The sequence below is a fragment of the Poecilia formosa genome, unplaced genomic scaffold (assembly GCF_000485575.1).
Source record: "Poecilia formosa unplaced genomic scaffold, Poecilia_formosa-5.1.2 Scaffold10, whole genome shotgun sequence".
Lineage (NCBI taxonomy): Eukaryota > Metazoa > Chordata > Actinopteri > Cyprinodontiformes > Poeciliidae > Poecilia > Poecilia formosa.
Genome location: NW_006799949.1, coordinates 3,559,114 through 3,581,277, shown reverse-complemented (window position 1 = coordinate 3,581,277; position 22,164 = coordinate 3,559,114). Strand labels below are relative to the sequence as shown.

The 22,164-nt window shown below is 38.2% G+C and overlaps 1 protein-coding gene across 2 annotated transcripts; it reads left to right on the top strand.

Moving 5' to 3' along the window:
* Positions 1-72: 72 nt before the first annotated feature.
* xxylt1 (xyloside xylosyltransferase 1) lies at positions 73-21,556 on the top strand. Of its 2 annotated transcripts, none has more exons than XM_007542106.2 (5): positions 73-150; positions 1,135-1,755; positions 5,838-5,985; positions 12,231-12,363; positions 19,603-21,556. In XM_007542106.2, exons 2-5 carry the CDS (start codon positions 1,225-1,227, stop codon positions 19,997-19,999), a joined length of 1,209 nt encoding a protein of 402 aa, XP_007542168.1. In that variant the 5' UTR covers positions 73-150; positions 1,135-1,224; the 3' UTR covers positions 20,000-21,556. The 2 variants fall into 2 exon arrangements, with proteins under 2 accessions (XP_007542168.1, XP_007542163.1); XM_007542101.1 differs by lacking the exon at positions 73-150 and adding an exon at positions 157-262.
* The last annotated feature ends 608 nt before the right edge of the window (positions 21,557-22,164 follow it).

The window sequence follows — 22,164 nt, the reverse complement described above, 5'->3', positions numbered from 1 at the left end:
GTGTGCTTAAAACTATCGAAGACTGAAGGGGTTAGTGCAGTCTTGCCTACCGGTTTACACGATTTTAGAGGAATCGGTCTCATAATTCGGATCGTACCTGAAGGAAGCACAACTGAAGTGGGCGTGGCTAAACCTGTGTCACAGGATCTGGTAAGGTTGTTAGCAGGCGGCTTCTGCTGCAGACATTTAGACATGTGCTTAGCTTAAAATACCAAAAACGAGCGACCTATGAAAATATCGTGATGTGTTGAGAGCGACAGAGGTATGAAAGGATTTAAATTAGTTTCAACAAGTGAAACTTTCTACCAAAATATCCAAAATAAACCTTAGCGACATACACCTTGGAGCAAGTCCTCTCGCTTGCTAACGTAGCAGCACCCTTATTACTTGTCAACAAGTTACTCTTGTGTACATTAATGTATTACATTTGATTGCATATCAGTTAGTAATAGAGACATTTCTGTCCAGTGATGGGAATAATAACCGTGCTATGCTATAACAAACTGTTGAAGTGAAGACAACGGCATTAAACAGCCATGTACTTTCTGTAACTGCATGTACGAATTTAATTTATCCTTTTTGCATGATAAGTTTGAATGGTGATAGTTGTGTTTGTCACAGTGAAACTTTGGTGCTGCTGCCTTGGGTGAAGTGTATTTTTTTTTTGCTTCTGAGTTTTATATTTTGTTTGCTTTATGAAAACGAAACTGTCAATGGTAGAAATAACAGAATGCTGAGAAATGCAACAAAAAAAGTAAAGAGGACATCCGTGTAACCTCCTATTAGATAATATCCAAGGTGTTTATGCAAATGATAATTAAATATTGAAAAAATAAACATGCAAAATCAAAGCATCATCCCTTTCAGAAATGCATTTGGTGCAATTTTATTGTTGTGGTATATATTTATTTCGTTATTTTGTTAAAGATATTTTTGAGGACATATTGTATCCTGGTGGTCTGATGGAATGTTAAGTGTTTTTCTTTTATCTACCTGGTGAATTTCATAAAAAATTGAAGATTTTTTTTTTTTGAAAAAGGTAGAAAACATCCAACGCTTCTAATGATATACTTTACAATCTATAAGCTTATATACTTTTATCTAAAACTAGATTTTTTTTTTTTTTTTTTCCAGGACGCACTTGGAAATTTGTGATGACCATCAGGCGCAAAATGGCGACTCCCTTCTCACCTGAACCTCACTTCACATGACTAACATGTGAATATGGGCTTCCTAGTGCTGGTAGTAAGAATCATGGGAAGGATCAGCACATTCAGATCCTATCAGTTTCTACTTCTACTGGCTGCAACATTTGCCGTTATTGCTTTTTACTACTTTGGCTCTGAGAGGCACAGCTTCTCCAGCACCACAAAGAGGATAAGACAGACCCAGGCCAACACCAACAGAAATGATGCTGACCTAACTGTGGACACCAGGATTTCACACCTTCCTGCATCAGACCAGCAAAGAGGGGAAGAGCTAAATGTAGGAGAGGAAAGTGACATTTCTAGGTCCAGAAAAGGGAGCTCCGAAGCTGGCGGCCAGCGCTACCATGCTCTCATGATGTTCACTAAGGTGGACAGGAGCATAAGCCTGCAACACAAATTCAGGGTGGCCATGTTGTCCATGGTGAAGCTTGCGCATTTCCTGGAAGGAGAAGTGTTGGTGCTTCATTTTGTCAGTGATCAGGTGAGCCAAGAGCTGGGCCAGAGGATGCTTCAGGAGTTTCTGCAGGATGCACCATTTAAATATGAGGTGAGTGTTACCTGTAGTCACCTTTGGGGAAAATGGGAAGTTTTATTTTATAATAAATGTTCTAATTTCAGACAAAATTCCTTTTGATGTAAAATCAAGTTACCTGAATTAGGCGCTCTTTGTTCAAATGCTAAGCTTTGAAGCTTTCAAAAATACTCATACATGTTTTTTGGGGGGATTGCAGCAGAGACCTACACAAAGGGCCAAATTGTGAAATGAAACAAATTGGTATCTGATTTTTTTTAAAACCTTTAAAACAAAACAAACAAACAACAAAACAACAATCAGATCTGGTGTGCATTTCTGTTTAGTCCCTCTGTTTCCAGATTGTAGAATGATTATTTTCTGTAACTACAGCTGTAGATCTTTGGAGATATGACTCTGTTAGCTTTTCCACCTACACTCAACTATTTCTACCCAATGTTCTGTTGATAAATGTTCAAGATTGAATGGTAATTATCCATTTTCAATTCCCAAGTCATATCGTCTCAATTACATTTAGGTCATATTGATTATGCTTTAATTTTAGTTGTATGTTTAAAGCTGTTGTCCTGCTGGAAGATGAGTCTCTTTCCCTGCCTCAAGTCTGTTGCTGCAGCTAACATGATTTTGTCCAGGCAAAAAAAAAAAGTATGATGGCCCTTCCACTTCACAGTTTCAACAAGTTTGTATTTTTCTACCACATAAAATCACTGAATTCACTTGGTCAGATGACTTGAGAAGGTCGTAGCGATATTATCACTGAATAGATTGAGTCGGCTACTTATCATACAAGGCCCCGAAAATGGTACAGTTTAGATAACGCTGGAAAATATGACTTGATATGACGCTCAAATCCCCAAGACTCCTTCAGCTGGAGGTGCAGCTTAAATTTGGGACACTTGGGGGCACTGTTTGCCAGCTTAAATAGCCCACCACCAGTGAATGGGATGTAGATTGTTTGTACTGTTCTTCTTGCCAAAGAGGAGGATTATGTTTCTAGCTTGTTTTGTAAAATGTCCTGACCAGTTTGTCCTTCTGTGTCTGCTTTTCACAGCTCGCCATCTTAAACCGATTAAGTTTCTCCCATAAGAGCTTGTGTCTGTTGTTTTTTTTTATTACAAGAAACATCTCGTCAGGTTAAACGTGCATTTCCAGGCATTACCTGAAGATGACTCAGTCACTTCCTGGGATGGTTCAGGTTCCGGGAACCTGAACATCTTGGCAGTTTAAGGCCGGAGTGATATTTTGTCTTCTTGACTGTTTTGTAGCATGTGCAAAGATGGAATGTAAAATGCTTTTCCCACTGTAGGTGGAAGCTCTTCAATGCTACTTTTTACAGTCCTACCTCTGCTGAGGTTCCTATCAAACTGTCCTGATGATAAACTGAAATGGAAACTACAGAGCAGCAGTCCACAGCTGTGGGTGTATCTGCAGCAACAGCTGTTGCCCTCACACCTACACATGCTCTGGCTATCTAGAGGATATTAAACAGAGCTCCAACCAAGTCTGGAAAAGTTTGGAATTTGATTCAAGTTTTTTTCCATGTGTGGATAAGTGCAGGAAAAATATTTTTCCAGACTTTTTAGTTTCTGTCCTATTTGCTAAAAGTGTGATGACATGATGCATACAGTATCTGTTGTCCAGGTACTGGTCCTGTTTGTCCAACCATTCATCCATCAATCGAAAATTGAAGTATGTAAAATTTTGAATGCATGAGTTGTAAAACATAAGGAAACATCATAAATTGTAGGATATCATGTCCGTACAATTTTTAAACTAACACCCTCTATATTTTTTGTGGGATCTATTCCAGATCAGCAGGTAACTAAAAGGTTAGTTGTGCTAATCAAAAAGCACTAATCCTTAACTTTTGTTGCACTAATGCTAAAGTCCTACACCAACAGTATTAAGTGGAAGTTAATTCTAAGCTTTAACTTCATATCATATCATATTATAGTTATACTTTGAAAAATTGTAAACGTCAAACACAAATTTAATTTTGACACATTTTCAACAACACCCTTAGTTATTCTGTTTATTGTTCGTTATTGTCTGTTTTTTTTTGTGTTTTTTTTTTTTAGTTCATGTATGTGTCTTGTTTGAAATAAGGTTAATGGTGGAAAAAAAGAGAGAATGTGAGGAGGGAATATGGAACTGCCTTGTAAACACTCACTTCAAAATAAAAGCAGGAATGTAAAAAATCTTTGAGTCCTCAAAGATTGATAACCAGGATTTATTTTTTCTTTCTTTTTTTTCTCCCTGGTTCAACGCACTTGGATCACATGATGGCGTGTTAGCAGGCCTCTGCAGAACTCTGACATGCTGAGGACGTGGTGACAACCACCAGAAAGAACTAAAACACTCAGGACACCAACCTCTAGAGTCTGACTTTGGACATGAATTTTAGTGAAGCTAACTGTGCTAAACATTTTCAAAGTTAGCAAAATGCTAAAGCGCTCAGCAGAAAATTAGCTCCAGAAGTGTGCCTACGGCTGAGTAGATAATACTCTTTGTTCTTTGGGTTTTGATGCTTGCACAAGCTTTTCTTATTCTTATGGAGGAGCTAAAAGCTGTTTATGACAGAGTCAGTCTTTTATAATTTAAAAGACTCATTTATAGCTGTTTGTTTTCCACCCAAACACACACAGTCAGACAGACACACACATGGATGACGCCTGGACTCGACCTCCAGGCTGCCTCTGCCGGTGTTCTGGTATCATCCCAGACTTTTTAAACATGGTTCTTTTAAGGTCTTGAAACATCACTTCAACTATTTTGACATAAAGCACTGACACAGCCTTTTCACTCAGCTCTGCTAGGGTTAAAAATGAGACAAGGAGTCCCCAGAGAGTGGTTATCCGAGCATCCCTGTCGGCTCATCTTGAGTTTAACTCCTTTTTATTATTTAGCATTCAGAAGTACAAAGATAGCACACTGGCTAGATAATATATCTTCAGCCCCATTACTTCCCAACAGCCAAATATTCAGGGAGCTACTTGACATTTGCAGCAAACAGCCTGCAGAGTCACACAGGCCTGCAACTGTGCTCATTACTGCTGCATGTCCTTCATAGAACATCCTGGAGCTTTTTGCAACCTGTTATTTATTGCTAATGATGGAGTAGTAACGAAGCAGAGTCTATGCCTAGTTTAAAAATTTATGTCTGTATGAAAATTTGCTGATTTGAAAGAAAAGACGACAAGATTCAGGCTGCAAGAAGTACAAAAAACAGCTGAACGGGTCATTTGATTAATCAAATTCAGAACAACAAGCAAATGTTTGTGAAACATGGAAAAGAAATAATGGATTCCCATTTTACACGAAATCTTGTGGACTGAAAACCCTGCTGACCGCAACTCTGCTGTTCAGAAAATTTGTTTGGCAATCACATTTTAAAGAAATGCGGTGCTGCTCAGACCAGAACTTACCCAAGCATCCCTTCAAAAAGCACCACAAAGAATAAAGGTGACAACTGAGAAGAGAAAACTTTTCTTAAATCGGTTCTGACCTTTTATAAAGGCTGCAAGGGTTTGATTTAGTTTTTGTTGAATATTTGGTGTCACAGAGTCACAGTTGGTGTTTATTGCAATATGGATCCATTTACATGCCTTAAATGTATTATTGGGACTACATATCATAAGACATTGAAGTTAATAGATGAATGAGGGTTCTTATGGAAAACATTTACCCGAAGTCTGCTTTGGTTAAAATTATTCTGCATATTTAGCAAATGTAAAGAATACTTAAAGAAGTGTATTTAAGGTAAAGCCTAATTGTTGGTACCATCCAGCAACACAAATATTTATGTCTTGCACACATAGTGGTGTTTCTGTTTTCTCCTTAAATAGTTCATACTTTTGAAATACACAATTAAAAAGACTCTCCAGCCAGTCATGACAAAACATAATGAAATAATAAAATGGAATCATGTCATTAACTTATTTGTTTTAGTACAACTGTCCCATTTCTCAGTGGATCATTTAACCTACTTCCTGATTTAATTTAAAGGGATGGGGACAGGAAAAAATGCCGTTTGTCTACTCGTGTATCTTATCTTCCTACAGTAAATCGTTATTGATATTTTCATATTTCTGCCCCAGATCATCTTCCATGATGTGGTGGAACTCACACAGAAGCTCTTCCCCATCGTGGAGGCCATGCAGAAGCATTTCAGTGCAGGATCTGGAGCGTACTACAGCGAATCCATCTTCTTCCTGTCTGTAGCCATGCATCACATCATGCCTGAGAGTAAGAAGAACAATATCGTCATCACTTTTGTATCAGTGAAATTTAGAACGGAACAATTCCATCCCGCTACGTAGTGCAGTAATTCTCTCCCAGAGTGCTTTGCATTGAGTCACATGCTTATTTATCTAACTTAGGCGGTGCACAGCTGGATAAAGCAGCATGGGCAGGTATCTAAGAGACACGTGGCGAGCTGCAGAGGCCCTGGAGAGTGAGGAAGGAAGGATGTGCTTTGTCGCTGCTGCCCACTTTAGAGCCCCCTGGGCTGGCGCCGGCAGTGATCTGTCCTCTGTTGTGCACTGTTTTGGCTCACTTCAGTAGGCGTGCAGCATGGGGCATCACTGCAAAGATGAACCAGACTATTAGGCTTTGAGGTTTTAGTCGATAGCATTCAGAGGCACACATGTGAAAGCTGTCGGGTAGAAAAACACCATCCCAACTCAGGGGGCACAGCAAACGCAAACCAAACGACAATATTTATACCTTCAAGTAGAAGCCTGCAAGAAATGCAAAAAAAACAAACAAACAAACAAACAAAATAGCTGAACAGGTAATTTTAAGATTGCTGCTAAAGATAACTGCAATCTTTAACATTAGTTAAAGATTGGATAAGGTTAAGACTCCAGCAATCTGGAGTCTTAACCTTACTCCAGGTTACTCTCAATGAGAAACATTGAGAGTAAGTGTAAATACACAAAATTCAGAGGAAAATTTTTTATTTATTATTTTGAAAGTCAATTTAAAAGAGTGTAAATATGCTTATCTTGTTTCACTAAAGAGTATCCGACTACTCTGGCATTAAGGTGTTCATTATTTTCATTAGAGAGACATTCTTGCGGAAGAAGTGCAATTATCAAAAAACAAAAATACGTGAAAGTTTCTCGACAAAAAATATCTAATGCTTAATCTTTTTTTTCCGTTAGTACAGCTAAATGTCTTTTCGCTCTGGAGCAGGCGTTGAAGCTTTGTTAAATTAGACTTCAAATTACTTTTCCTCCCACCCCCAAAAAACAATAAAGCTTCTTCTGTCAGTGTTTAAATCACTGACAGTCTCCTGGCTCTGCATTGGGGCTTCCTTAATTTTTCTCCCATCTCACCATTATGAGCTCTTCTTATCTGTATTGTGAAGTTGTGAAGGAGCAGAGCTGTAGGCTGTGGAGCTCAGAGTGGTTCAGGCTGTCCTTTGACACCATCTTTAAGGAGGATTCACTGCTGCATGTGACAAAGAGTTTGAGTGGTGTTGTGTGATTGGTCCCTCACGTTTTGCCCTGAAATGATTATTGATCATCCACATGCTCCACCAGTGTGCTTCTGCTGTGTATGTGTGTGTGTGTGTGTGTGTGTCTGTGTGTTTTCCACATTTCTATTTAAAGAATGCTTTTACCAGAAAGGGCATAATGTGTTGTGTGTCTCAGGAGGAACAGGTGGGTGGGGGTGTGTCACGCACAAATGTTCTGTGTTATTTTCTCCGCAGCCTTTCTTTGACTTGTTTTTTTTTTGTTTTTGTTTTTTTTTTTATAATGTCTTGTCATTTGGTGAGTCACGCAGCAAACGTGGAACATTGTTTGCGATTAATGACAGAGTGCAAACAAAAGTGATGTGCACAGATTACAGCTGTTAGCGGAGGCTCAAATTCTTATTTCTCTCTCCGTCTCCAGGAGAGAAAGATGTCATTTATTGAAGAAGACATTTGCAGGCTCAAATTTAGCTGAGCTTTGTCTTGTTTTTACTGCACAGCCTGTTTTATTGGAATTGATGAATTGTTTTTGTACAAAAAAAACATATTTAGTGTTTAATAAGCAGGCACACAAATGCTCCAAGTTTTCAGAGGGAAATGAGGATTGACTTTAAGTGAAGAAGTGAAACCAGATATATAGAGGTAAATAGGGGTTGTGATGCTGTTTTTACACCGTCTGCCCCTGGAGAACATGGTGTTAATTCCACAATGAAAAACAGTTATAATTATCAAGAAGGTTTCTTGATAATTATAAGTCATTTATTTGTCATTTATTTATTTATCCTTCCTTTTCCAAGAGAAAACTGTTTGTATTAGTGGAAATTTGTTGTATTTAATTGTATCCCCTATAGAGTGCTTAACATGCAGGGACTTGAGGTCCTCCTGCAGCAGGAGACTATATTTTCCAGTCTATTAATGTGTGACTACTAACTCACCTCTATTAGAAATCTAGCTGCACAATTAAATTTGTCTTGCATTGCCTCAAGTGGGGCAGATTTGCTCTTAACTTCAAAAGTCAGAAAATGGCTAAAAGAAAACAGCTGTGAGGGATGTGGGATATATATTTAAATATTTCATAGTGTGGTATTTATGGTAATGAAGAGAAAAGGAGCGACTAAAACTGCATGAATGCAAAACATCACAAAAACAGATTCTGCTCAGAAAATAAAACTTGCTCATGGTGCAAAAAAGTTCTCCACTACGACAGACACCTTCAGCGGTGCAGCTGTACTGCTGCTGCGCATTTACTGATGCGCTCACGGAACCAACAGGGGACACAATAGTTGCAACATCAATAATAAACATCTCTGTCAATATGCTAATCATCTGCAGCAAATCATCTCCAAACCATGACACCTCCACCTCCATGTTTTAAGGTTGTTTTCCAGAAATGTTGTTTGGTTTATGCCAAAAATGTCCTGCATTCTGTCCAAAAACATAATTCCTATTCGCTATTTATATTTGAGAGTAAATGCTTCTGTCTTGTACATCTCACATAAAAGTGCTTTAACATCAACAACAGTTACTCTACTCTAAGTCCGACATGTGACATTTAAACAGTTTTTTTATTATTATTATTTTAGTGTAAACCATCACCCAAAAAAAAAGCTCCAAAGGGTTTTTATATTTTACCTCAACACGTTTTCTAATGAAACCAATCTAATCAAACCAAGGATCACTTTTCAATGTGTTTTTGCAGTTAGTGAAGGAGAAACAAAGCATTTGGACTTTTTGCAAAAGGATTTTGAACCTATGGTTTGGATAGCAAATACACTAAGTGCAGATTTCAAAGTGTTCATGCTGTGACATATGCTTGTGAATCTTGGTGTTTACACCGAGCAGTTTTGAAACGGGAAACACACCTACAATTGGATGCACTTGAGCTTAATGAAGCTGAAAATAAACAATAAACAAGCTGTTTTTCAGTGCCGGTGACGGCAGAGAACAATGTGCCTCCCAAATTGACCGTAAGTGCTCACATCAAGAACAGTTTAAGGGCTTAATAAGGGTGACCTACTTTCTGAAAAATGTGCTGTTAGATAACACTGTCGCTGCTGTTGTAAAGCCCTGGTCTGAGTCGAAGTTTAATGAAACAGAAGTGAGGGATCTGAAAGCTTTATTCCTCCCTTAGGGTCTGCGTAAGGCTTTCTTCATACCAGTAGTTTGTATTTTTTGCAAAGTGGTCTTCAGTTCTCATTTCACCCAGGCCTCATTTCAGACCATGTCTTTAATGGTCTTCAACTAAAACTTCCGTTTGTTTTATGATCAGTGTGATTATATATAATTTAAATGTCTGATCCACTAACTATTGGTGATATTTTAGAATGCTTTGAAAAAATATTCATGTTCCTTTAAAACTTTTTTCTTGTTTTTGTGGTGTAGTCCCGCTAGCTGCTTGTCCAAACTGAGTTGTTGAATCTCTGCAGCTCCTCCAGTGTAACCACAGCATCTTGGCTTTTTATTTGATGAGTGTTTTTCTTGCCTCAGCCTAGATATAAAACTTTTATTGATTTGAAATTGTGCCATGCACCTTCTATTATCAGGTGATAGATTGAACAGTGTTTCATGACATTGACAATGTTTGAGATATTGTTTTGTTTTAAACTTCTCCACCACTTTCTTAGCCAGTCTGCTGTGTTCTTTGGTCTCCGTGATTTTATTCGTTCAATAATGTTCCCTAACAAAGCTTTGAGACCTTCACAAAATGTTAAATGTAACATTAGTGATTGATAAATAGTTTGAAAATCATTGCACAGCATGTGGTCTATTACATCGTTAATCATGTTGTGATACCAGAGTCCTCATCTCCTCCTCCTGATCGACCCCAATTCACCCCATAGCGAACAAACTTCTGAACGTGACATGATTCAGAGTCATGCCAGAAGTCTGAGGTGTGCAGGTGGAAGAGGAAATGGGACGGCACGGTTTCCTGTGGTCAGCGTCACATGTGATGTCCTTCAGCTTAACATACTGTGATCTGTTTGTTAGGTAATTGGAGATCCAAGCAACCAGGCTGCGGTCCACTCGCATCCTGGTCAGTTTGTCTTGGAGCAGACAGGGCTCGACTGTGTTAAAGGCACAGTCCAGAAGCAGAATACTGACCACGCCATTTCCCTTGGCCATGTGTGAATGAGCTCGATTTAGGAGGTACAGGATGGAACATTGACGATCAGCGAAATAATCGTCAACTAATTTAGTAATCGAAACTGGAGTATTCAGACTCAAAACGGCCATTTTCTGATAGAAAAACACAGTCAAGGCAGTAATTAAGTTAATTATGTTAAAAGAAAACATGTACAGTTTGCAATTAAGATTAAATAACCTTCATAAGTTGAGTCCATTTACCATTTGTCTGTAAATGGTATAGTTTTCGCTTCACCCAGTTCAAATAATGTAAAAAATAAAGAAGAAGATCCTGTTAATCACCTCTTGCTATCCAATCCCAATCATCCATCCCGATTCTGACCTTGACATCACTTTGTGTCGAGTCATTGGTCCGACATAAAACCCTCCATATCCCAGTGTTGTAACAACCGAAGGCCCCCTTCCTGTTAAACTTCCAGCAGTTAAGCCCCGTTAGTGCAAACAAACAGCACTGACCACGCAGAGATTACGCTCCCATGTTTCCACAGTGAATCAAGGCATTGTCGTTAGCAGCCTCCTCGTTTGGAGAGCACATAAAAACAGGCCGCTGTCACATCGCTGAGTCGTCATTTTCCCCTCAGAAACCAGTCTAAACTTGATTTACGTACAGTTACATGGGAATGTTTTGTTTTGTGTTTTAGAGTTGTTTTTTCCATCTGTCTTTGTTCATTTTAATTGCTAACAAATTAAATATTTGATGTTTCTATTTGAACAGATGCAGAAAACAAATATAAATCAGACACTTGTCCAACCCTGCTTGAGACGAACAGAAATGCTAGATATATTTGTTCAGGTTTGGCTGAGTAAAAGTTTAGTGGCATTTCACTATTACTGATACAAAAATATATATAGTTTTTTTTTTTTTTTTTTTAGTGGCATTTCACTATTACTGATACAAAAAAAAATATATATATATATTTTTCAAGAAAAATGCAGAACAAAAACAACTGCCATGAACAGGCCTTTATGCAAGACTCTGTTTTGGGAATGCTAGCAATGCACATCAGCCTGACCACACCATTCTCATAGGGGAACATGGTGGTGGCAGCATCATTCTGTGTGGAGGTTTTCATTCTGCAGGGAGAAAGAATTGTTTGAAAGATACCTGATGTTGCAAAGGTTGCAACCAGTGGCTTTATCTCACATAAGAATTTGGAGGAAAACAGCAGCAACTGGTTTAAAAAAAAAAAAAAAAAAAAAAGAATTTGTTTTAAAAAGTCATCTGTTGGCCAGCAGGTGCTGACAGATTTTTTTTTGTAGTTGGCATCACTGATTAGTTGGGTTAGTTGCAGCTGCTGTAAGACGCCCAGCTTTTAAACCAGCACATCCATATTTTTAGCCTCAAACTCCAAGCCATCATTTCTCATTTCTGACAGTGTCTCCAGGTTCTTGTTGTGCCCACTGTGCACCAGTCATGACTATTTCCTCTGCTTTCATCACCATAGCTACCAGCAAAATATAGGAAGCAGAAACAATGAACAGATGATGGTCTGAATATCCTGGTTACAGTTGGTAGGATGTTGTTCTTTAAGCAGCAAAATACATTTCTAGGCCTGTCTTCTGCTCCGGGCTCACGGCTTTACTGTGATTTCATTCCTGGAACAAAATATCTGGTGTGTTTCTGATATGCTTTTTTTTTTTTTTGAGTCATTTAAAACGCCGCAAAAATGTTACTTTTTCCTCTCTAAAAAGCAATCTTCATCTTTTATTGAGCGTGGATAATTCTGCAACTGATGCAAGTGAGGCAAACTGTCATGGTTGTCGCGTCAAGCTGATAGAAAATAATTTCTGGAGATGTTTAGACTTTTGTTTTGTTTGTTTTATCGTTTGGTCTTTTAGTCATCAGCATTATGTTGTTCTCCCTTAGGTCTGACACGAATAGTGCAACTCGACCTCGACTTAAAATACAAGACCAACATCAGGGACCTTTTCCAGGAATTTGACAAATTTCCTCCAGGTGCAGTCATAGGAATCGCCAGAGAGATGCAGCCGGTCTACAGGTAAACAAACTCACCTCCAGTAAAAGTGATCAGTCGAAAAATTAAATCATGGTCAGAAAAACTTATTCCCACGTAGAATATATATATTTGGACATTATTTTTTAGCCATTATCTTCTGGGTGACACTTTTAGTTTAAGAAATAGTGCTTCTAATGTTCACGCAATGAATATATACCAGTAAATCTAACCTTGTTTTTGTGTGCGCGCGCAGTCATAAACAAAGGGCACCAACTTTCAATCTCTTTGTTCCTAAGCTGATTTTTTTTTTTTCCATCCTTCTATAAGATAGCAAATCAAACCCTCCTGGTCATTTCACTGCCTCACTGTTTCCACCCGGTTGCAACATCAAAACAGGACGTCACTGTGTGCGTGTTGGGAGGGTTAAAAGTACATGATGCAGGATCAGGTGGCATATTTTGTGCAGCAGGTGCTTACAGGGACAAACACAGGCAGGTGGTTTTCTCTGGGGTCTTTTGGAACATGGGTGAATGAGCCTGTGAATGTCTGGTTCGAGTAAGAAGGCAGGACTGGCCTGCTGTCAGCTGTTTATTGTCTCCGTTTAGCAGTTTTTGATTTTATTTGACGTCCTTCAAACAATATTGCATCCATATTTAGCTTACCGTCACAGCCGCCACATTTAGTAGGCAGTTTCACTCATGTCTTGTAAAGTACTTGCAGCTTTCATCATTAAATGATTTTTATTTATTTATTTATTTTTTTTATTAGAATTGACCTGCATGAGTAATTGCAGTGCATGTTTTGTTTTTTTTTTGGCTCCTGGCTGCTGCAGAAGCTGAACTGTAGTTTTCCTGCCAGGCTCCAGCTGGCTCCTGCCTCTCCAAACAGATCTCTATCTCTGCTCTGCCACTGTGTTGGTTGGGGGCTTTGCCAACCCTGAGAAAGCCCCTCTAATGTGGTTCCTGTGAGGCCGGACACACTTAATTTGAGTCGGCCAGCATCATAGCGAAGTGCTGGGCCTCTTGGCTCACACCGCTCCGCTGGTTCAAAGCTCCCACACAAGGTCTCGGAAATGATCGAATCTACAACTACAACTCAATAAATGATTGAAAAGTCACTTTATTTCTCTAGGTTTATTCACATTGATTTTTTTTTTCAAGAATTCTGCTGTTCCTACTGATTGTCATTGCTTACAATTACATTTTTCAAAAAATTTCAAGATGTAACCTCCCCTCAAGTAAGAATTTTAAAAACAGAAATGTATAAATATAGTTTATGCACTGAGTAATTGGGTGGGACTCCATACACAAATTACTACATCACTAAAGTGAACAGCTTGTGGCTCTGCTGAGGTCCTATGGAAGCCCATGGTTATCTTAACAGTGGCCTTCAGCTCATCTTCCTCTTTTCAATACTCCATTGATTTTACTAGAAGGTTTAGGTTAGAGACCAATGGAGCTCAGTGTTTTGAAATTTACTGATCTCTGGAAAATGATAGTTTCTCGTCTCCTAAAATGCCTGATTCATGTGGACGCACAGCCTAAACGGCAAAAAATATTTCCAACTGCGCCTAAGATAATTTCTGTGTTGACTCGGTCTTAGATTAATTTAATATATTTACAAAAAAGTAATAATAATAATTCTGCGATTTAAATGTTAATTAGTAAATATTTAATGATAAATTCATGGTAATTTTTTGTCACAAATTTGAACTTTTGATATTTTTATGATAATTTAGGGTTTTTTTCTTACTTTACCAAGTCATTGAATACCATAGTTCTAATGTCAGAAATGTATGCTTTAAGCACGGAAGAAAACAATTTTTTTCATTTACACTTACAACTTTTTGACATGAGAATATCTTCTTAGTATTCTCATTCTCATATTTTTCCCCTTGAAAATATGTGAACTTCATCTCGCCTCTGATTTCTTTGACAGAAACGAACTCCTCCACTGCCAATTTTGTTTCAATTATCTGTTTGTCATTTCTGACTTTTTAATGACCCTATGTAATATTCATTTTCTGAAAAACTGAATGTTTGTTTTCAATAGCTCTAAGCCATAATCACATCAGTTAATGTTTGAAAATTATCTCAATGTGTAATAAATATTTTATGATTTAAAATTTAATTGAAGAGCTGAGATACATGATCTTTTTAGTGATATCTTAAACTGGGAAGATGTACATGTAAATGTAGAGCAAATTGAGATATTTTTATTATTATTGGCACGTTCCCTGACAATAAATTCATTCTTTCTTTATATTTTAGATAAAATTTAAAAATCTGTCTTTTATGTCCTAAAAGCTCTGAAAAATATTAATTGCTGCCCAGGAAACGGTGACACCTTGCACAGCCATGACAAATGAAAGTAACTATTCCAATACTTTAAATGGATTTGCTGCATGTTTGCATTATTAGTCAGGAGGCTTTAAAATGTTGTAATTTTAAAAGCCGGCTTTTAGTGAAGCACAGCTTGCTTCCTTCCTATTGTAGTGTCCTCTTTTGTAGACAGAGGGGACTCTCAACTCCCACTCTGTTTTTGTGTGAACAGAGGGAACATCATGCAGAACAACGCATCCTCCCACCAGCCACATTCACACCACATCCTGCCACTGAAAAGTTCTTTTTTTTTTTTTTTTTTTTTTTTTACAAAATACCTCTCACTTCCCTGCAGCTGAGTCTTTTTTTTTTTAAACACAGAGGATGAGACCCATTTCCTTGAATGTCCCATGAACAAGAACACAAACACACTCTTTATTTCTGCAAGAAGATCCCATTAAAATGCAGAATTCTTTGAGTGTTCTGGGCTTTCACTGAGCAGGAGGGGAAATGCTCTTTCTATGCTTTTTGTGATGAGTCGCCCACTGTGTCAAGTTCTCAATATGAAATATGTTTTTGTGAAATCAAGAAAGTGTAACTGGTTAATTATGTCATGTCCATTTCACCCACTACCTCTAGTGTGTATTAGATTTTACAACATCCTCCCCAAATAAATACACCCCTGGTTCAAAGTGTGTAACAAGCCTTGAAATAAATGACTCTTAAAACTGCGTAACAAGCTAAAGTTGCACACATTTATTCAGTACAAAAAATATATATATATAATCCAACTGTAAGAAAAAATTGTCTAAATGTGTCACAGAGATTTAATTTTTTTCTGAGCTGTTATAAATAATGGGGAGGATGAGAGAAGAGGCCATGTAAGGCAGATGTGGGTTGATTGCCATGTCAAAATATGACAAAAATAAATATAGCTACTTGCCCAAATTTACTGTACATTCAGGGCAGTAATAATAAGAAAAACTAATAAACTTGAAAACCAACTTTAGCTGTGACATTCAAGAATACAAACAATTTAACCATCAAACAAAATGATGAGAATAACGGAGGTCAGATCTTCAAAAAAATTTAGTTTATGGCATGAAAAATACTGCACACCAGTAGCTCAGATGGGTCTATATGTAAAACAAAAGCACATTGCCAAGTAGCTGTGATGCTGTTCCTCTAACAAACACAATCTAGATATTCATGGGGCCTAAAGATTAAGGTGATGTCAAGGAGATCTTCCAGCTTTGGGAGGATTTTCATTACACCCAAATTGCTTAGTTATTTTTTTATTTTATTTTTTTATTTTTGTATTTCATTTGATTTGATCTAATATCCCAATCTATATTGCTGATTTATTTTGTCCTTAAGAGAAAAATCTTCATAACTAACAGAAATAAAAGCTCGAAGGCATCAGTCTTGACTATAATTAATGTGTTTTTTGTAGTGAATTGAGTTACTCAAATAAATAAACTTTTCAATAATATTGTAGCTTACTGAGTACATGTTGACATCCTTTTTACACATCATTACAAGGCATGCAAAAACTTCTACAATTTCATATTTTCATGCTTTAATGTTTAATTCCCCACATCCCCCCAACATATGTGGGATTTTTTTTATTATTGTGCAGCCACTGCACCTTGTCCAAGCAATCCATTAGTGTTACCAGCTGAACATGCAGCCTGATGTCTGCCTGTGGGTTTTATAGAGCCGTCAGAGAGAGCAGGCTGCTTGTTGTCCCGAGCGAATCAAGGACACATTAGGAGGAGATAGCAGCACAGAGTGTCCTTGTCCCCCGCTAATGCTTTCCATTCTTTCACAAGTCTGAGAAACTTCACTGGGAAGATTGGCAGCAAAAACTGACTAGAGGACGAAAGTGTGAATTGACTGCAATCTAAGCTGGAGCTGTGTGAAGTCTTACTGGCGTACTGGGTGTACTGGTAGAAACTACAGAAAATCAAAACTGTCCTTACGTTGGAGAGCAGAGATGCTCTCTGTATCACTCAGTTAAACGTGTAATGTTCTACAAGACTACAGTGACTGTTGTTTTTGCTTCACATCCCAATAAAACAATTCCCAGAGGAAAACATTGGCTAAAGTTACTCATGTACAGCCTTTGCAGTCTGACATTTCCCCTTTTTCTGCAACCATTTAACCCTCCCACCCCGGAAATTCAGCAAATTAAGTAAGATTTACCAAAACAAGAATATGTTGCAGCTTTTTAGACGTACAAATTTAGCACATAAACTATCTCAGACTGATGATAGCACTATTAGCTAATCCAAAACAAAAAATAAATAAAATCCATCTCTTTCTAATTAAACCGCTACTGTAGGAAACACATTTTGGAAAACAAGGAGAAGCAAAAGTAAAATAAAGTTAGAGTGTAGAAAAAGTGTTTAAAAACAAGCTTCAGCGTGATATTAATGGAAAGTTGAGTGGAAGGACATTGTGTAGCAGAAAAATGTACACAATCAACAAGAGAAATGTGTCAAATATATTGTATTTTTTATTTATTTTATAAATATGTATGTAGATTCACTTGTTGAACACAGAAAGAAAAGATGAACAAGACACTAATTTTCTGTGTCATGTATTTTGTAAAACTTTGCCACTTTAACACATAAATAAAGGCGAACATTTTTCGCATTCTCAATGCCTAACCGTTGCAGTCTAGTCATCTGTGGCTGCGGAGCCCCTATGTGTGTTTCACATGAACTCTCGAAAACATTTGTGCAGCTTGCTACATAAAAGCTGTGTTCCTTTAGCTGTGCTCGTCTAATAACCATTGTGGTGTCTGTTGTTTATTTTAGCCGTCTTGACACTGATGCCGTTCCCCTTCGGTCCACACAGTAAACTCCAGCGGTTAAAACAGCCTCATGGGACGGTGTGTGTAAATGTTGCTTGCTGACCTCACTCACCCAGTATGTGTTTTGGGGCACGTAGACTCATCTTCGTAATGATACATACACCACAAAGCCTCAGATACCAACAAACGACACATAACTAACGGAGCAAACAACAGGAGCTGAATGTAGGTCAGTAATAATATCAAAGCATGACTTGGAGAATCTGCATGATCGCGTTTCACAGACAGGATGCATTGTACGATCCAAAACCTCCCAAAAATCCTTGCGTCTGTATATAGTTCTGAAACAGGCAGCATGAAGGTTAAGTGTGTTTCTAGCTGCTGTTATAAAAGTAAAATGTTCTTGAGCTCCATTCATATTTTATTTACTGTAGAGCTCAGCAGGAACTAAGAATAGTCCAAATGTTCTGGCATTAGGTGTTCATGTTCACAAGCAATCGTGCAAGGTTACTTTCCCATTCATCGCTCAGTATTGATGGAACATTTCAACGAAAAACGTTGTTAACGGTGCAGACAAGAGCTCTCTGTTCTCTGAATCTGAACCATCCACAGAGAAAAAAAAAAGTTGAATTACAGATATGCAGTTGATTTTTTTTTTCCCTCAGACCCCCTGAAAGCATAAACCAGCACAACACAGAGAAAATATTTAGAAAATAACATCAGGTCAAAAAAAAATAAATAAATGAAGGTCTGTGTTATTTCTATTGATAGGATAAATAGTATATGCTACGCACTTTTGATTTGATTAATTTTAGAAAAACTTTTGTTTTACAGAAACTCTTAAAATATTCTCAACATGTTTTCTTTGCAGTCTGGAAATATTTTTGCAATGTCAACAGTAAAAAGTCAAACCATAATAACTTTATTATGTTTACTTTATTTGAGGCAGCATTTTTACATTCCATCAGAAATAGGTTGTTTTTTTAGCTCCTCTTCTCTTTTTTTGGGAAAGACCAGAACTTCAGAAACACTTTGAACACAAATATGAGTTTAGGCAGGCTACTCTATCTGCTGATGCACAGCTTTCTGCACCCTGTGTGCTGCTTATACCCTGCTATGTTAAATTTGTGTGTGAGTTACAGAGAACAAGATTTAGACGATCTTTAAAGGTTTAATTTTGCTCATCAGTGTTAAAGCTTAGAAAATAAGAGATTTTTAGCATTTCTGTGACTGTGGTCTTTGACGATGGTTTGTACAGCTACAGGACTCATTTTTTTAAAGCACACTAAATGTTTTTTTCCTTCCATTTTTCTTTCTTTTACTATGTTGGATTAAATGATGCTGCAAAGCAAATAGGATTCCAGTGCTTAACCAACACTGATAATAGAACCACTTCCTAAGTGGTTCTGTAAAAGAACTGGATTCCTTTTCCATAATCTGTAAGGCAAGTCGTCATTACGTCCTGATCAGTGACTTCTCCAGTTAATCATATAAGGATCGTTGTGCATGAAGACAGTTCAACTACAGGTGATGCTAGCGAATATTTCATAATCCTAACCAGATTATTATTTGTTGGTTGGTTGGTTGTTCTCCATGAGTTCACCTCTCGCTGCTGATGAAAGTGGCTTTACCTCTGACCTTTTCTTTAAGTTGGAGTTTGGGAAGATCCAGTTTTTTGGGAACATAGCTTGAGCTTGCTGTGATGGTAACAAAAAAACTGGTGCTGAACCAGTTTGGGGGAAAAGAGACAGTGGATTGTTAAATTTAAATCAAGTTATCGTTAGAACAAATTGTCACAAAGCAGATATATATTTAGCTGACTTTGTGCAAAAGCTTTAAGTCACCGATACGATGAAGGTGGTTCTGGTTTAAAAGAGATTAATTACCATGATATGTGGGGTCATTCATACGCACATAGATGCATGTATGAGTGAGTCCGCGTGTGTGTTTATGTTTAAGTGGAGGCACTGAAGTTTTGCTGGTGCAAGAAGCGGTCTGTTTGTAAAACAGGTTGGGCACAGGAGAATGCCAAGGAAGAGAACCAGATCTACCAAACGATCCCATAAATTAGACTACCTCATTGAGCACAGAACGACATTGAGTTTTGCCAACTAATCAACAGCCTAACACTTCTTTCCGTAGACACACCTTCTGGCTGTATCGTAAGGAGAACCCCAATACCAGGGTAGGAGAACCTCCTCCTGAGGGCCTTCCGGGCTTCAACAGTGGTGTGATGCTGTTGGACCTGAGCGCCATGAGGGCTTCGACTCTCTACAACCAGCTGCTGAAACCCAGCAACGTGGCCAAGCTAGCAGACCAGTATCGCTTTAAGGGCCACCTGGGGGACCAGGACTTCTTCTCAATGATCGGCATGGAGCATCCTGAACTCTTTTACTCTCTGGCCTGCGGCTGGAACCGACAGCTGTGCACCTGGTGGAGGGACCACGGCTACGGAGATGTGTTCCAGTTGTATTACGGTTGTGATGGGCCCGTTTATATCTATCATGGGAACTGTAATTCCCCTATTCCAGATGATTGAGCTGAAAAAGACATTCATTGTGTAGCAGAGGGAAATATTTTTCCTGCTAATGTGGGATGTAGGACTTGTTTTCCAGAGACAATGGCTTTCCTTACCAGTCATGGAGCCTGCCTCTGCTGGCCAAGAGGATATGAAAGGCTGCCAACCAAATGACTGATTTTATGGCTTTATTTTATGTTCAGCCTGAAGTCTAAAGCTTCTGTCTTTGACAACAGCAGTGCAGAGGAAGCATGCTTTTGCATTGATGGGATTGGCTCATGCAGCGCCTAATGCCATGATAATACATTACATTCCCAACATCCTGAATTTTACCCCAAATGGCTACTGGGCATGCAGGACAGCACTGATGACGCCAAAGCATCAAAATGTTTCAACAGTTTGAAAGAAAGCAAGCATCAATAAGCTGATGTTCTTCATGCGGCTGTTTCCGTCTCCATTCTCAATGGATGTATTTATTTCCACTGAGGCTTTGCAGAAAGAAGGTCGTCCAGCTTTCTGCCACAGTGCAAAAACACGCATAACACATTAATTAGCCTTTAGCTTCATCATTGTTCATGTATATCTATCTGTCCTCTGTTTCTCATTATTATCCTCTGGTGGACTGGCAACCTGTTGATGGTGCACACTGACCCTGAAGGCACACACCAGTTCACCCTGTGAGGATAAATATAGCCTGAAATATAGATGGATGGATAATTTAACAGGAATTCGGCTGACTAGATGATACATTAAAACCACCCCAGCCTTCATGAGGACACTGGTGTCCTCATGGACTTACATGTTTAAAGACTTAAAATTGTTCTCTGTGTATTTAATCCAGGATATCTCATCCCCATATTGACAAACCTAAGATTTACCCATTTAGTTTAGTTATTTATATATATATTTTTTCATTGTATTGTTTCATTATTTGTTTAACCTCCAGAAGTTAAGACCTGACTTCGATTTTAGCAGGTTCAGTGTTAATATTTTGTACTTATATGGCCAAAATGTTATAAAAACTGCAATACGACAAAGTTAAGTTTGAAGAAGAGACACTTTGCAAAGAAAAAAGTGTTGGAAGTCTGATCAATGTGGACCCGAACCAGAAGAAAGAAGAGCTTTCAGCAGATACTGGGCTCTGGGCTGCTGGAGGACAACACGCAGTCGAAATGCTGTAGAGGTTATGTTTTATTTAACTAATTTAAGAAATAAAACCCAAAAGCACAGAGCCTCGGTACTTATTGAAAAGTCACGTGTAGATTTGTTCAGATTTTTTTGTTTTACAATGTCACAGACTATAGGTGAGTCACTGTGCTGCACGGAGCTGCTTTCCGTGATATTTTCCCAATTTTGTTTTTGAACACTGGTGGTCTTTAAATAACGGCAAAAGTTCTGTCCTCATTCAAATGAACAGATTCACGGATGCAACCTGACAAATGATACATTACTGATCTGTCTTTTTGTCAGTTGTGTAATTTAAATGAATGTTGTGTGTTGAAAGCCATAAGAATTATCAATAACTTAACATATATTGATTTTGGAGCGTTTACATTAATACATTTTCTATTCAGATTATGAAGACTCATTTTTTATTTTTGCTTCATTCGGGCCAAACTTTAATTCAGTTTCTCCAAGTTTCTCCTGTATTTTCTTTTCCAACAACCTGAGAGCTCATTTTGTTGTTTTTATGTGCCACTTCAGTTCTGTGTTTGAGGCTAACGGACTTCAGAGCCCTGTGGAAGGAAAACATCCTTAATTTCAGGTGGACCTTCTTGTAGGAATTAACATGCAGGTGAGCTGGGCTCCAAACTAAAAAAAGGTTGACCAATTAGTGTTAACAGCAGCGGCACTGATCATTGCTCTCCTGATTTGAACTTCAGCTGCCGCTGAACACAGTCCTCTATCAGCCAGCACACATGAAAGACGGCATCAGAGCCAGAAGCGTGACTGCAGACACTGACCCATTTTCAGTTTTCTGGCTGTGCTGGTGTTCAGATTCTAAGAAACATCAATGCTCCGTAGCTGTCACTGCCTGACTTGACTCACACTTTTAACAAAGAAACGCACAGGGAAAATTTCTTTCAGCACAGTAGGAATGGATTAAAAGCTCATTGCTATTCACTTTATTTTATAGCATCCAAACTACACTTGCATTGAAACATGTATTTCATATTCTCCTTTAT

Coding starts and splice junctions, on each gene's coding strand:
- xxylt1 (XM_007542106.2), top strand. CDS start 1,225: ATGGGCTTCCTAGTGCTGGTAGTAAGAATCATGGGAAGGATCAGCACA. Junction 1,756..5,837: donor ATGCACCATTTAAATATGAG/GTGAGTGTTACC, acceptor TTTCTGCCCCAG/ATCATCTTCCATGATGTGGT. Junction 5,986..12,230: donor GCATCACATCATGCCTGAGA/GTAAGAAGAACA, acceptor GTTCTCCCTTAG/GTCTGACACGAATAGTGCAA.